We start from the raw sequence: 14,484 nt of genomic DNA, 5'->3' as shown, positions 1-14,484 counted from the left end.
TTCACTTTTACTTTCTCTCCCTCGCTCCCTCTCGTTCCCCCTCCAGCTTTCTTGCTCTTTCAGCAAGATAAAGGAAATTCACGTCATCATTTTTATCGATAATTATCAAAGTCAAACTCCACGTAAACAGATAAGGGAGGCGGGAACACAAACACGCGAGTGAGCAGCAACAGATCGGTAACGCAGCTGCCACATAGCACACAGGGTGCCCAGCCTGTTAGCGTATCCTCCATGCAAAATGGTGACGTTCTCCAACGCGTGGTCGTTGGAGGCTGCGCAGCCATCGGCAACTATCGGAGCCAAGTTCAGCCAACAACAATAGTTTGTAAAAGGATTATTGGCCCCGATTAATCGTTCGACCTCCAGTACAATTGGACAAAATAAGCAGTAATACACACTAACTGTTGGAGAGAAGCAGCATATTTTTCACTGCCTGTGATAATATGATCATTCCAATAAGTTACTCAAAGAGGTGAGAGCAGTTGCACGTGTCCTTCATATTTATGTATACATGAACTGCACCATGTATGTTCCTCCTCCTCTATCCTTGTTTTCATCACTACTCTGAACCTCCCACATGGATGGCAACAACAAAGAAAAGGTGGATGAAGAGGAGGGAGAGGATGAGGAGCAGTAACAGGAAGTTCTGGACCAAGAGGAGGAAGAAGAGAAAGATCAAGAGTTAAATTAAGAAGAAAGGAAAGGAGAGAATGAACCAGAGGAGGAGAAACAGGGAGCGTAGATAGGAGACAACAAGAAATGAGGAAAGACAGTGAGGATGTGGGAGAGGAAGAGGTGGAGGGGGACAGCAAGTCGGAGTAAATGGTAAAGGAATGGAGGGAGGAAATTAAAAAAAAGAGGAAAAAAGGGATCACAAAGCAAAAAGTATCTGGAGACATGAGAAAAAGAAAAAGTGCGAGGATAGGGAGCGAGGGAGGAGGAGCTGTTCTCTCTCTGCATGGATGTTAGTTCTGAAGCTTTTGAGCCCACAGCAGAACAACACAGCTCTGCTACCCTCAATTTGATTATGCAACCACCATCACACTTAACTGGGACAGGATATTATTGCTTCATATGGGGGCTAAAAATACAATAGCAGGTAATAACCAGCCAAAGTCCATTAAAAACGTTACACCAGCTGTACTCCAGAAAAGTTTTATTGGTGGAATGTAATTTGTTTTTAAAAATAACTTGTAGGATGATGCTGCAGGGTTCAGCAGGAAGACAAGGCTTATTCACTTAGATATACCAATTTGCGTTATTTGAAGCACAGACATTGTGGGTGCATGGTTGTCCAGAAAGTAATAATCAGGGTCAGGTTCAAATAATTCATGGGACAACTACATAGGCTATTAAATGAAAGATACAATGACAAAAGAATCCACTGAAATGCAATAAGAAAGTAATTGTAAAGGAGGCAGGGACAAGTTTTGAATAGAGGGCAAGACCGGGGGGGGGGAGTTTTAAAGAAGGGGGCACATTTGTAAAATGAGTGAAAATATGTGAAGACTAATTTTATTGACCTGGCTGTGATTTAAAAAGCAGCTGGCACAGTTAGCAGCTACCTCAAAGACGAACAGCAACTGAAAATATCTGAATATTGAAGAGATGATGAACTCCTTACCCTCCAGGCAGAGGCTGATATCAACCGGTGTGTAACACGGATGTTAAATGATTGTTGTTGCCAAGTGATTGATTGACGCATTTGTTACACGTCACACTAGACGTCAATCCTGCTGTGTTAGACATCACAAAATCACAGATTGGGGCGGCATTATGCCAGTGTTGTTTCTGTTTTAAAAAACGAGCTGGTGTAAATAAGAGTCTTCTATGCAGCAGAGTCTCTCTGTTAAAGGGCTTATGAGTCACATTCTTCAACTGAAGTGAAACAGGTTCAAAAGCATTTTTCTTCAGCTAGTCACGTCAATATAAAGAGGCACATGGATGGATGAGTGTGTGAAGACTTTGACACTGGGATTTATGTCCTGTCTCTTACCAACACCAAGTGTTGCTGTCCTTCATCCATGACAGCAGATGCGGATTAATGCACAGGCTTCCCTAGGCTGCAGCCTAGGGGCCCCACGTGTGGAGGGGCCATGGCGTCACAGCCGTGGGGGACTTTTAAAACAAGGTGATTTCATCCCCCCGACTTTCTCCTAAGGTATTAAACCGTTTGCCCGCCCTCGCGGTGTACCAGCGTACTAAAATGGAGCGCACCTCAGTCCCCCATACATGAAAACCCATTGGCCAAGTTAGATTGATTGACAGCCATCAAGCCAATCACAGCCATTTGACCAAACCCACTAGTCCCGCCCCCCGGGAAAGTAAACACGTACATGCTAACACGGAGCTGCCGTCACTCGCTGCCGCAGACAGCGAACAGAGCAGAGGTATGAAACGGTTATTTAACTAGTTAATAATGTAGAATTTTGTCTGTAAATAACTAAACTATGTCTTGCTTTGTGGCATGTCCGCTAATATTAAGCAAGCCAGGTGGCAAACAAAGTTAATGCAAGCCAGGTAAAGTTAATGGTAACTGACAGATAGTTTTCTAGAGACATCCACTGATTTTGATATTATTCAACATTATCATTATTCTTTTTGTTAGGAATGCCAAACAGGAAGAGGCAGCAGAAGATTGACTTCTTTTTCAAGTCAAGTTGTCATTTAATTGGAGTTATGTGACAGGAGGGAAACAGAAAGCTAGCTTTCAATCCATAAATGCACTAGTTCAATTTTATGGTAGTACATTCATATTCTTGCATTGATGCCATGTAGGTGTTCATTTACGTAACTTAAAGCTATTTGTTGGAGCTTAAAACCTTCTTTTCAATGAAGAAAATCTCCTACATCAACTCATCCCTGTTACTGCTCTCAGAAACTAGAAAAGAATAGAAATAAAGACAATGAAATGCAATAAAACTATTAAAATCTTAAATAATAAGAGGAATAAAATAATATAGAGTACAATAAAGGCTAGAATGAAAGTTAGTTAAAACAGATTAGAACAACAAAATATATGTAAAATAATTAATAAAAAGCAGATAAAAGAACAACAAAAGAATTGAATGTTTCCTCATCAAAATCAAGGCTGTTTGTTCTAAGTTTACATGTTCAGGAATATTAACACTGAGTTCTTTATGTAGGATGTTTCTGAGGAAGGGAAGTTCAGGAGTCAGGACAAAGGAGAGCATGGAGAAGATGAGGGAGAGAACAGGAGAGAAGTTGGAGAGAAGACAAGAGGGGGAGAACACAGGAGAAGAGAGGGAGAACACAAAAGAAGGAGAAGGGGAGAACATGAGAGAAGGAGAGGGAGATAACACAAGAGAAGAGGGAGGAACACAGTGTTCTTGCCAATTTCACTCACTCACACTTGTTCTTTAATAAGACATATACATTAATTTCTTAATACCATGGTATGTGATTGCTTGTGAATATATAGTATCTTAGGTTAAAGAGCGTTGTGCTATAACGTACATTTTGAATGCAATATTATTGGCATATCCTAGTGAAGAAAATCTAGAAATGCATCGCATTAGTTTTGGAGACTGAAACAGGGGCCAAAGGTGGTTGCGGTGCTCATGTGCTACCCCAGAACCCCCCACATTTAAAATTGCTGCTCCACCCCTGTGGAGGGGTCCTTGAATTGGTCAGATTATTTTTTAGAAATTTAAATACACTTGTATAATTATGGTACTTGTACAATAATGGAAAAATTCATTGACCTCTATTGGTCCATGGGGTAATAAACAAACAAAACAGCACTGATTGGGCAGACACGGGTCACCTCATCCAATCAAGCTCATCGATTCGATTTGACCTACCTGTGTGCTAACTGGAGTGTGTGTGGATCATGTTTGCCAAATATTCTCCTGCACTGTTACACATGGTGCAAAATTACATTTTTTCTGGGAGAGCATGATGCATAAGGGGGGGCCCACATAAAAAATAGCCTAGGGGCCCATGACTACCTTAATCCTCCTCTGCATGACAGTGATTTCTGCAAAGACTAGCCTTAACAACACAAACTTTATCAGTCGTTTTAGTTGCTGAAACTGAAAACTATTTATTTCATTATATTTATTATATATTTATATATATATATATATAAATATATATATATATTTTTGGTTGGGTCATCATCACAATTAATTATTTGGGGCAAGTGACGTGATGGGAGACAATTAGGCAGATTTTAAAACAGCACAAAGCTGAGATTGAATTACTACAGTGTCAGTCATTCATGACGGAGTTAAAGCCTCCAGCAGTATCACCACGGGGGCTCTGTGCAGATGATGTAAAGGGGTTGCCTTACTTTAAAATACATTATTATACATTAAAACACACTCTCATTAAAATACAGCTTCATGCTGGAAGAAACAGTGTTTGTGATACTGGTTCCTGTCGCAGGTCAGGACATGGTCATCTGCTGCAGAGATGTGACACAAATCAAAACTCAATGAACTTAATCCTGACTCTGTGAAGGACACTGTGAAGGTACTGGTGATGTGTTCCCACCTTGTTTGGCACTTGTTTGTTGTCTTGTAAACAAAAAAATTGTGTATGATTGAGCTTTAACAAACACTGAGTGCTTTTCCATCCTCATAAAACATCTGCAAAGTTTTTAACTGTGTTAAATCCTGCATTGTTTACATCCATGTTTACTTGCTACCAGTCTTCTTCTTCTTCTTCCTGTCCACATGTATGCTTTACAAGTGTTTTTTGAGGAAGCAAATGCACCAGGCACATTTGTTAGACTTTTTTTTTGTTTACAAGAAATCTCCACCTTTAAAATCTGAAAATATATGGAATAAACACGGAACATTAACTGTGATTTCCTTACAGGGATGATTGACAGACAGTTTTTATGATATGCATGTCACATCTTTTGCTTTCTGCCATCAAGTTGCCTCACAACATTTTCTGTTTGTATTCATGACATGCATACAATACATTACATAAGAATGTGTATCAAGGGGTGTGTGTGTGTGTGTGTGTGTGTGTGTGTGTGTGTGTGTGTTTGTGTGTGTGTGTGTATGTGTTTCTATGCATCTCTCACCGAGCCACCTGGTTGATGACAGGAGCAAAGTTGGTTGGGCCATACAGCTGAACAGTTCGCAGACTCTGGAAGTAAGCCTCTAGTACGCCCTCGATGCCCACACAGTTTGGGTTTTCTGAATTTGAGTTCTGCAAGAAAGAAAACTCAGTTTGTGGAAAAACACTGAAACTATCTGAAGAAAACAATAAGGATTCTTTGTCTGATCTTGTGAAATATTGGCCATCAGTCTTATTGTCATTTAAGTTAAGCCACTGTCAATATTTATCTAGTTCCACTGGTATTACAGATAGCCAGTAACCAGCAAATTTCCACACTGAATCATGACTCTTAAAACTTGAGTGTAAGAGTGCACCCAGTCTACAGGGTCATCAGGTGGGCACCCTCTCACTGTTTCATTGAGTTGTGCCCACCACAAAGAAAGCTCAACAATGTGTTCCAGAACAGCCCCCCTCTTTACCTGCACCCACACACTCAACACTGATGACTGGCCAGTTTACTGACACCAGCTTCATCAGCCTGGTTTCTTTTGTGTGCTTGCTTGAACTCAGTGGTCACATTATAAGAAACACCCATGCAATGCAAGGTAGGATCTTTCCTTGTACCTGAACAACCTGAACTCTGTGTGACATGGATTCAACAAGGTTCAGCAAAAATAGCTTAGAGATTGTGGTCCATGCTGACATGATAGCCTCACGCAGGTACTGCACATTTATCAGCTGCACATTGAAGAAACGCTGAAAAATGCTGGCGTACTCAAAGTTAATGGTTTGTATGATGTGTCTGCTGACCATGTCAGAGAGCAAAAGTGTTTAAAACTGTTCCAAAACAGAAATGCTCAAAGGTGGTCTGAAAAGCCCTCAGTTATAGAGAGGGGCCATATTGTATAAGGTACAAGATACAAGATCACCATACAACACAGGGTTGCATAACGAAATGAAAGTTTGTGAACTCCTTCATGCTAGACAAATCACAGAACATATATACAGTTATGAATATACAAATAAACATAAACATGTAGTACATCTTTTGATTCTGCCTCAGGGTGAATGTAAGCAGCAGCAACAAGATGGTGATGATAATGTGGTTGGCATCTAAATATCAAAAGTTCGACATCTGGGAAACACTGTCCATCAACTTTGACTGTATGTGGGCACCAAGCATCCATGTTATAAACACAGAGTCCACCTCTCCTCTTGTAGTCCTACACTCTGTTGGCTCAGAACACGGTCGAGTGCAACAGCTTGATCCGAGATGTTGTGGTGGACAGGTCTCTGTGGCCACAGCAGTCTCTGATTTCACGTTGTTTTGCAGGTTTGCAAGTCCCATTTTGTCCATTTCCTTTTCCCGTGACCAGAAATTAGCCAGAAGCAGCCTTAAACCAAGCAGGATTAGCATGGCTCTTATTCCGACTCTTTTCCTCCATGGGGCAGTCCAAGCAGTCAGGTTGGATAGTCAAAAGACGGTGTGGGCTGTGATGGTCTGAAAGTATGGTGCTGTTAATCTACAACACCCACTTTCTTCTCCAATGATGATGGCAGTATGTATTTCGAATAAAGCCGTAAAATGATGGTAAAAAAAAAATGTAGCACAATTTGGAGGAGCTACCGGCTGCTGCATCTTCATGTGCCACCGTAACCATAGCAATTACTGTCATACTGTTCAACCATTCAACAAGCACTAGGACAACTTAATTGGTGGATTAAAATCTCTGACAGTGGAAACCACTGAAGTCAACCGCTGTCATGTTATGTTGTCAGGTAGCATTGGCCATAAATTATGTGGTCAGCAACAATACTTTAAGCACCACTCCTGAATGTTACAAGTCACATACATCACGTGTCCTCCCCATTCTGATGTTTGGTCTGAACAGCAGCTGAACCTCTTGACCCTGTCTCCAAGCTTTGCTCAGTGAGTTGCTACCATATGATAAGACAATAACATATTTGCATTACCGAGCAGCCACAGAGGTGTACCTACTTAAGCTGTCACTTTAGAGACAGAGAGCAATATCGCTAACCCGTGTTCCCACCATGACTTCAAACTGTCAAAAGGGGAATGATCTATCAGTTCCCTGCTGCAGTACTCTGTTAACCCTTGAGTGCCTGCATCACTGTTGTGAATGTAATAAAGTTATAAGTTTGAAAAGCTGTGGGTTTTTTTGGAAACACACTTCAGTCAGTCTCTCTGGAGAATAAAGAAATCCACTCGATCAGAATCATGTTAATGTTGTCTTGCTTTTATGCATTACCTCTTAGATAAAGTAAGCCTGAATCTGTCCTCTTTACACCACTAAGGAATGATCATTTGGTTTCTGATTATTTGAAGTAAGAGGGTTAGAGTTAGGGTTAGGGTTAGTTGGTTGTAGGGACATTTGATTGAAAGACATTGAGCCTAACGCAATAATTTTGATATTCTTCTCTAACCCTCTATTATTTGTTTGTGTGAGGCTCACTCCTACACTCCACCTACACTGAGGAGCTTTCAGCTTGATGAGTTTCCTGTTCATGACGAATGGTTTCAGATTAAATGAGATACCAAGAAGGTTCATGACTTAGATGCCATGATGCACATCACAATGATACACTGAACAGAATATTTTACATTATCAGTATTCCATATGAATTCCAAGTGAATTATCTCTGGAATCTTTGATTTACCAAGCTTTCAGCTCAGTGTTTTGGCTTTAAGGGCCACAACTTTATTATTTTGGTTCAGTCTCATTTCTCTCATCGGTGTTGTTTTTGGCTGCAGGAGGCAGCTGTTTTAACTGAAAAAGCTTCAGAACCACCGTACACTTTCGAAAGGATGAAATGAAAAGTGAATACTGGAAGAAACACAACTCTAAATTAAGTTAATGTTGTGATTTCTTGGATGCGCAACTGTTTGCTAACATATCTGCTGTATCAGTTTAAAAGGAGACGATGTATTTAAAACTTGTGTCTGCTGCTCCAAGTAATAAAAAATATCTCTTATTGCAAGTTGGTTTTATTTTTCTATGAAGATAGAAGAAAATGTTTGAAGTTAAGGCCTTATTTTGCAAATATAATCTGTCAAATTTCTGCATTAAAATGTCTAAAAACGACTGGACCTTCTATATATTTTTGAGTTGTCTACTTACATTACTCCAAATGTTTATAGCAAGCCAGAGAAATCTGTAATTTTATTCAAGGTAACGGTGGGTTTAATTTGGTTGCCTGTCACTTTGAAAATATTAGAAGACATGTCAGAGAGTGACGTCTGTGCTGTGCTGTTTTGGCAGTTAGCATACAAGAAACTGATATATTTTCTAAATGCTGCATTTAAGAATGACACTGAAAGTAAATCTTTGCAACTCTCCTGCAGGTTTTAATTTTCAGATCTTCTCGTTCACTAGTGAGTGAGTTTTTCCATAAAATAAATCCTTCATTTTGTCTTTCCACGTGTGTGGAGCTGTCATCCCAACTGTCCACACCGCATATCTGTGAGCAGCTCCTCCATTTCTACTTTGCATTGCATTTCATTGCAGTTTTAATTTGGATGCTGACATTTTTGAATATGGTTAATTTTTGTAATTTTCCAGTGTCGGCACGTCAGACTTGTGAATAGAATTAGCATAGAGTGTACAGTGAATACAGTTTAAGTGTTTGTTTATCACAGTGAAGGTCCCTGGTGGCTCGGTGATGGTAAAGGCTGAATTTTCTATGCATAGTATTACCCATATTCAGACTGCAGAAAACATTTCAGTGCTTGTAAGAGTACAACTATCTGACATGACTACACTACACCTCCATCCACAGAGAATGAAAATGACCACTGTATCACTGGATTTCAGTCCCATCCAGCTTTTGTTGAGACATTTTTCAAACACCATGTGTCCGTGCTTCTTTTGCAGTGGCTGTTGACAGCTCACCATCCCCTCCTGTAAAGGCAGGGTCATGGGCACGCTCTGAGGCTTTCTGCTATCTCTCTCCAAGATGACTTTTTAATTGTTTCCTCTGAGACTCAAGTTTTTGTTAAATAACATGGATTTCTTTAAAGCATCAAAAACAGATTCAGAGGCCAGTGTTAATTAAGACACACAGAGGAGCTCTGCAGCTCCAAGTTCATCAGTGTCACATCCGCTGATGAAAGACAGATTTCTGATCCAATGTCCATGTGAAGGAGAGTGCTCTTCATTGACTCCTAATTTATTGAAATGTGAGCTATTTAAAATTGTCTATGTTCATATGTTCTTTATTAGGAGTTAATATAAACAGGTGCTGCTGGTTAATTAATTATTTTGACCTTAATCTGAGCCCTGATCTGTCTAATTATAGAAGCATTTCACACAATGCCAGCCTCCTCTCATTTTAAAGAATATAAACAGCACAGGTCATTATCTCACTATACTCTGTGTGAGCCATATATTATGAGACAAGATAGTGAAACTTTACATTTGATGAACTCTAGATTGCTCGATATGCTCCGAGCACCTTCCAAACAATGGCTTCCTAATTAGAGTTGCCTTAGCATGATGCGGTGCCGGGATTTGTCACGCTGAGGTGAACTCTAATTGGGAAAGTTGATCAAGCAGCTGCTTGCATGGAAAGGAGCAAAGTTACACAAAGTAATGAATGTAGACAAGCCAGATGCTGACGCTCTTGTCCACCACTGACTTCTGACTGCGAGGGGGCCAGGAGGAGCATGGGATTTGACAAACAATGATCGAGAACGACAGTTTCAGGTCAGAAAAAAAATCTATGTTCAACTAATGAAAGACATGAGGTGTGTCATTGAGATGTTTACAGCCATATCAAAAGATCTTGCCATATCATCATCGTCTTAAAAACTCTAATCCACTAATCTTCTCCTGCAGCCTTGGAGCAGCGACAAATATAACACTCTTCTTTTTTCTGTTATTCTCCCACCCACTTCTCTCCTCATTTCCTGTCCAGGGAGACTTGGAATCCAAGGATAAGACGTTTTTTCATTTTGCTGCTTTGCTAATTGCTATCGGTGCACCCCTTTTGGCTGGCAATGCTAAACAAAGCAGTGCATCATCAAAATGTCTGTCTGTGCTGCTGCCTGTCTGTCTGTCTGCTCTCTGTTCCGTCTCCATCGTTCCCATACCATCAAACAGACTAACCTTTTCTCTCACCGTGCGGTGTGATTCACAATGTTTTCTTCCTCCCACATCTTGCTCCTTTCCTCTGCCTCAGTCATCCACTTCACAAGACTACTCCACAATGCCTGCAGCTTGTGGATTTATGTAACCTTCCCTTTCATTGACTTACAAGTTGTCCTGAGTTGAATTGCCGCATTCACTTCAGTACATTGTGTCCTTGTGTGCATGCACGTGTACACACAAAACAGGAACCCACACATGAAAATATTCCTCCACAGTCTTCATAGTGGCTGAAACTTAAAATGAACATAAAAATGATCACATATTATAATTCATCAGTCATTATCAGTCCTCATCCGCTACCTACTACCTGCCCCACATTGGTTGTGTGTCAGTTAGATTGTGGTCATTTGATTAAACACTATGCACAAAAAACAATGGTGCAAAGCTAGATTTTGACCATGAGCTGTTCAGATTTGCAACCAATATGCGTCCTGAGTGAGTTGATCACAAGTGGACAGCTCTAAATACAGGTGTGAACACTCCCCTGACACCTTGAGGACGCATTTGAGAGCCACCATTTACACTCAGTTATAAAAGAAGACATTGTATTGATGTCAGCATGTCAAACTTTACAAATACAGTAAACAGTAACCCTTAAAGAACATGTGTATCATTGCAGTCTTTTTTAAAGTATTGTTTTGGCCTTTTCATGGCTTTATTGACAGGACAACATGAGAGATGATAGGAAATGGGATAAGAGAGAGGGAGGACAACATGCAGCAAATGGCCCCAGGTCAGACTCAAACCCTGGACTGCTGCAGCGAGGACAAAGCCTCTGTACATGGGTTGCATGCTCTACCAGCTGAGCTACTATGGTGCCCACCGTGGCAGTCTTGAGCTCCAATGATTTCCACAACTCTCATTTTTCTGTGATGGAGTGAGTGAACACATACTACTTTGTCACAAAAAACATTCAAAAAGTTTTGTTCAATAATGAATTTAATGAATTAATGAACAATATATAACGACTTGAATGATCAATTTTGGTGATTATAGAAGGTTGTGTGAATCAACATGCTTTGTAGCATGGCCTCTTCTTCTGAGTGATAATGAATAATAACAGCTGGTGACTTTTCTGGGCCCATTTTAAAAGGGCTTGTTTGATACACCCACTAGACTCAGCCACAAACACTACAATGGGAGAAGTCTACGGAGCTCAGCATTGATCTGAAAGAGCTCATTATTGATTTGAACAAGTCAGGAAACAGTTACAAGTCCCAAGATCAACTGTACAAACAACTGTTTGTAAGTATAAAGTGCATGGCACAGTTGCGTCACTGCCACGATCAGGAAGAAAACACAAACTATCACCTGCTGCTGAGAGAAAACTGGTCAAGACGGTCAAGAGTCAACCAAAAACCACCAAAAAGCAAGTCTGCAATGAATTAGAAGCTGCTGGAAGACAGGTGACAGTGTCCACAGAAAAAGAAAAAACCTTGTGGAGAAAAACTCTGTGGTCAGATGAAACAAGAACTGAATTGTTTGGTCACAATGAGCAGCAGTATGTTTGGAGGAGAGAAGGTGAGGCCTTCAACCCCAACAACACCATACCTATTCACAGTGCCGGCCCAAGTCTTTTGGGGGCCCTAAGCAGAATTTGATTTGGGGCCCCCCTCCCACCACCGCGGAGTCACCTGTGCTTGACAATTATTGACACAAATGTCACACTATAATGTTACATTATACAGTAAATTGTATTAATACAGTGATGGATTATGAACTACTGTCCTCCTGGGCACAGATGCATAAGGTGATTTCCTGTATTCTGGTACATTTTTGGGATGGCCAGCTGGAGAAGGGCAATACCTAAATTCGTTCAGATTCATAGCCTTTTGCTTTTTGACTTATTGAGGTAGTTACTTCACGCAACGACTTGGGCTTTAGGGCCCCTTGACCTCTTGGGCCCGGTAGGCTCATTCAGTAATCCATCCTTGCTCACATGCCACTAATGTTTTGGGGCTCCTGGCCCCTCTAGACCTCTGCCCCCCTGGGCTTGGTAGACCCCTGTATTAATATAGTTGTTATTTACACCAAATCATCACCTTTTAACCTTGGAGGGTACTAAAATCACAAATGTATTTTAAACTTTCATATTCAAAGTGAAGCCCTAAGTGTGGTTTACTGAACTTGAATTGAAAAATAACAAAATGCAACAGCAGAGATTGCATTTGTTGTAAACAGGTGTGGCCAGGTCATGAATAAGTCGACCGGACACAGTAGAATAATTATTGTGGGTCTTTTATTCCCTGACTGCAATTTATAAAAGAAACAGCATTAACACTGCAATTTTGAGGATTTGAGGTAATCAGTATCAAACAAACAAAATATTTTTCCTCACTGTAGGCTGCATCACACTGACGGCAAACCTCAGTTAGCTTATGAACTTCAAAAGCTTATCTCTGTGTCCTAGACATTTGCTCCAGTTAAAAGTGACTCTAGACTTGACTAGACACTCTAGACTTGACTAGACAACAGTAGTGGCTCTTTCTGAATAAATAAAATAAAAAACAGAAAAACAAATACATACATTTTCCCAGCCACATAACTCATAGTCACATTACAGCATATTCTTTAGTTACAGAAAACATACTGTGAATTACACTAATGAACAAAATGCATGAGCTTAAAACACATTTTGTGAATAGTCTTAAACTCACTGGCACTCCTGTGTGCAGCTCGTGCGCCAAGTCACACACCTTGACCTCAATGCGCTCTATCTCCCCTCTAAATTCATCAAACACATAAAAATGGACACAGTTTATGCAAACAGTTATTCTTGTGCTTTATCTATGGGGATATTTTTCACACGCGACATCAGAATACACATCTCAGCAGTCCATCTTTCACTCCCGCTACTGCTACTTCCGTGTAACTAACTCTGCATGGGAATGCCGTGATTTCCCATGATCCCCCTTGATCTCCCGTGATCTCGCACAACCTACCGCTGCGCCGCTCTTAAAGTGACAGTGTCACCTAAACAAAAAGAAACTGCTAACACTAATAATTCCCTACAGAATAATAAAACACTGTCTTAACAGAAAACAGTCTTGGTCTCTTGTTCACCTAGCTACACAAGTAAAAAAAAAAAAAAAAAAAAAAATCTTTTTTTTTCTCAATTGGGGGCCCCCTGGTGGCCAGGGGGCCCCAAGCAGCCTCTTAGTTCGCTTAAGCCTCGGGCCAGCTCTGCCTATTCCATTCCTCGCTCTGAGTGTCAGACACAAAGTTTTCAACTTTGGCATTATTGCTCTGTATATATGTATATTTATTCCAGTGGAGTGTACATTTCTTGTATTTTTGTTTTGTTTTTGTTGTTCTTGTTTATATATAGATATAATTATTATTATCATCATCACTATTACTATTATTTCTGCATATTCTGAACTTAGAATGGGAGCAGCTGTAACATAAAAAATTTCCCCTCTGAGATAATAAAGTATTTCCAATTCTGATTTTATTATGCTGTGGGGTTATTTTGCTGCAAGTGGATCTGATGCTCTAAAGAAAGCAAATGGAATAATGAAGTTGGAGGAGGATTATCTCCAAATTCTTCAGCAGAAGATTGGGTCTTGGCACTTAGGTGTTCCAACAGGACAATGATCCCAAACACACATCAAAAGTGGTAAAGGAACGACTGAATCAGGCTAGAATAGAGGTTTCGGAATGGCCTTCACAAGGTCCTGACTTGAACCCAATCGAGAACATGTGGACTGTGCTGAAGAAACAAGTCTGTGCCAGGAAGTCAACAAACTTAATTGAACCGATTCTGTCAAGAGGAGTGGTTAAAAATTCAGCCAGAGGACGACCAGAAGCTTGTGGATGGCTATCAAACACACCTAATTGAAGTGAAAATGACCAAGGGACATTTAACCAAATATTAGAATTACTGTATGTATAGTTTTGATCCAGCAGATTTGGTCACATTTTCAGAAGACTATAATAAATTCATCACTGAACCAAACTTCATGAATGTTTTTTGTGACAAAATAGTATGTGTTCCACTGGCCACCTATGGAGCTAAATCGGGGTCAAATGTTTTGTACTTGAAAAAGTAAAATTTGAAACTGAAATTTCAAGTTTTGATCTTGAATTTTGAAAAATACATCAATGTATTCAAAATAAAAATAAATGTACAAAAAGTTTTTTCAGGTTAAAAATAATTATGATCAACTCTGGTAATTCTTTTGAATAAATCATTTATTTTCATTTTTCACTTTCATATGTTTTGATATTTTGGATCCTATTTCTTTCAGTTGCATGTTTCATCTTTTCAGATTCAGAT

The 14,484-nt window shown here is 40.1% G+C and overlaps 1 protein-coding gene across 1 annotated transcript in view; it reads right to left on the bottom strand.

Moving 5' to 3' along the window:
* Positions 1-14,484, bottom strand: part of LOC140997979 (copine-9-like) — a 325,346-nt gene that overhangs the window by 51,967 nt on the left and 258,895 nt on the right. The window contains exon 17 of the mRNA XM_073468074.1: positions 5,060-5,187. Within this exon, the coding sequence (XP_073324175.1) occupies positions 5,060-5,187 (128 nt within the window). The remainder of the gene's footprint in view (positions 1-5,059; positions 5,188-14,484) is intronic.

This window comes from Pagrus major, chromosome 6 (genome assembly GCF_040436345.1).
Source record: "Pagrus major chromosome 6, Pma_NU_1.0".
NCBI classification, from domain to species: domain Eukaryota; kingdom Metazoa; phylum Chordata; class Actinopteri; order Spariformes; family Sparidae; genus Pagrus; species Pagrus major.
The sequence above is the reverse complement of the archived record's forward strand: the minus strand, read 5'-3'. Positions and strand labels throughout refer to the sequence as shown.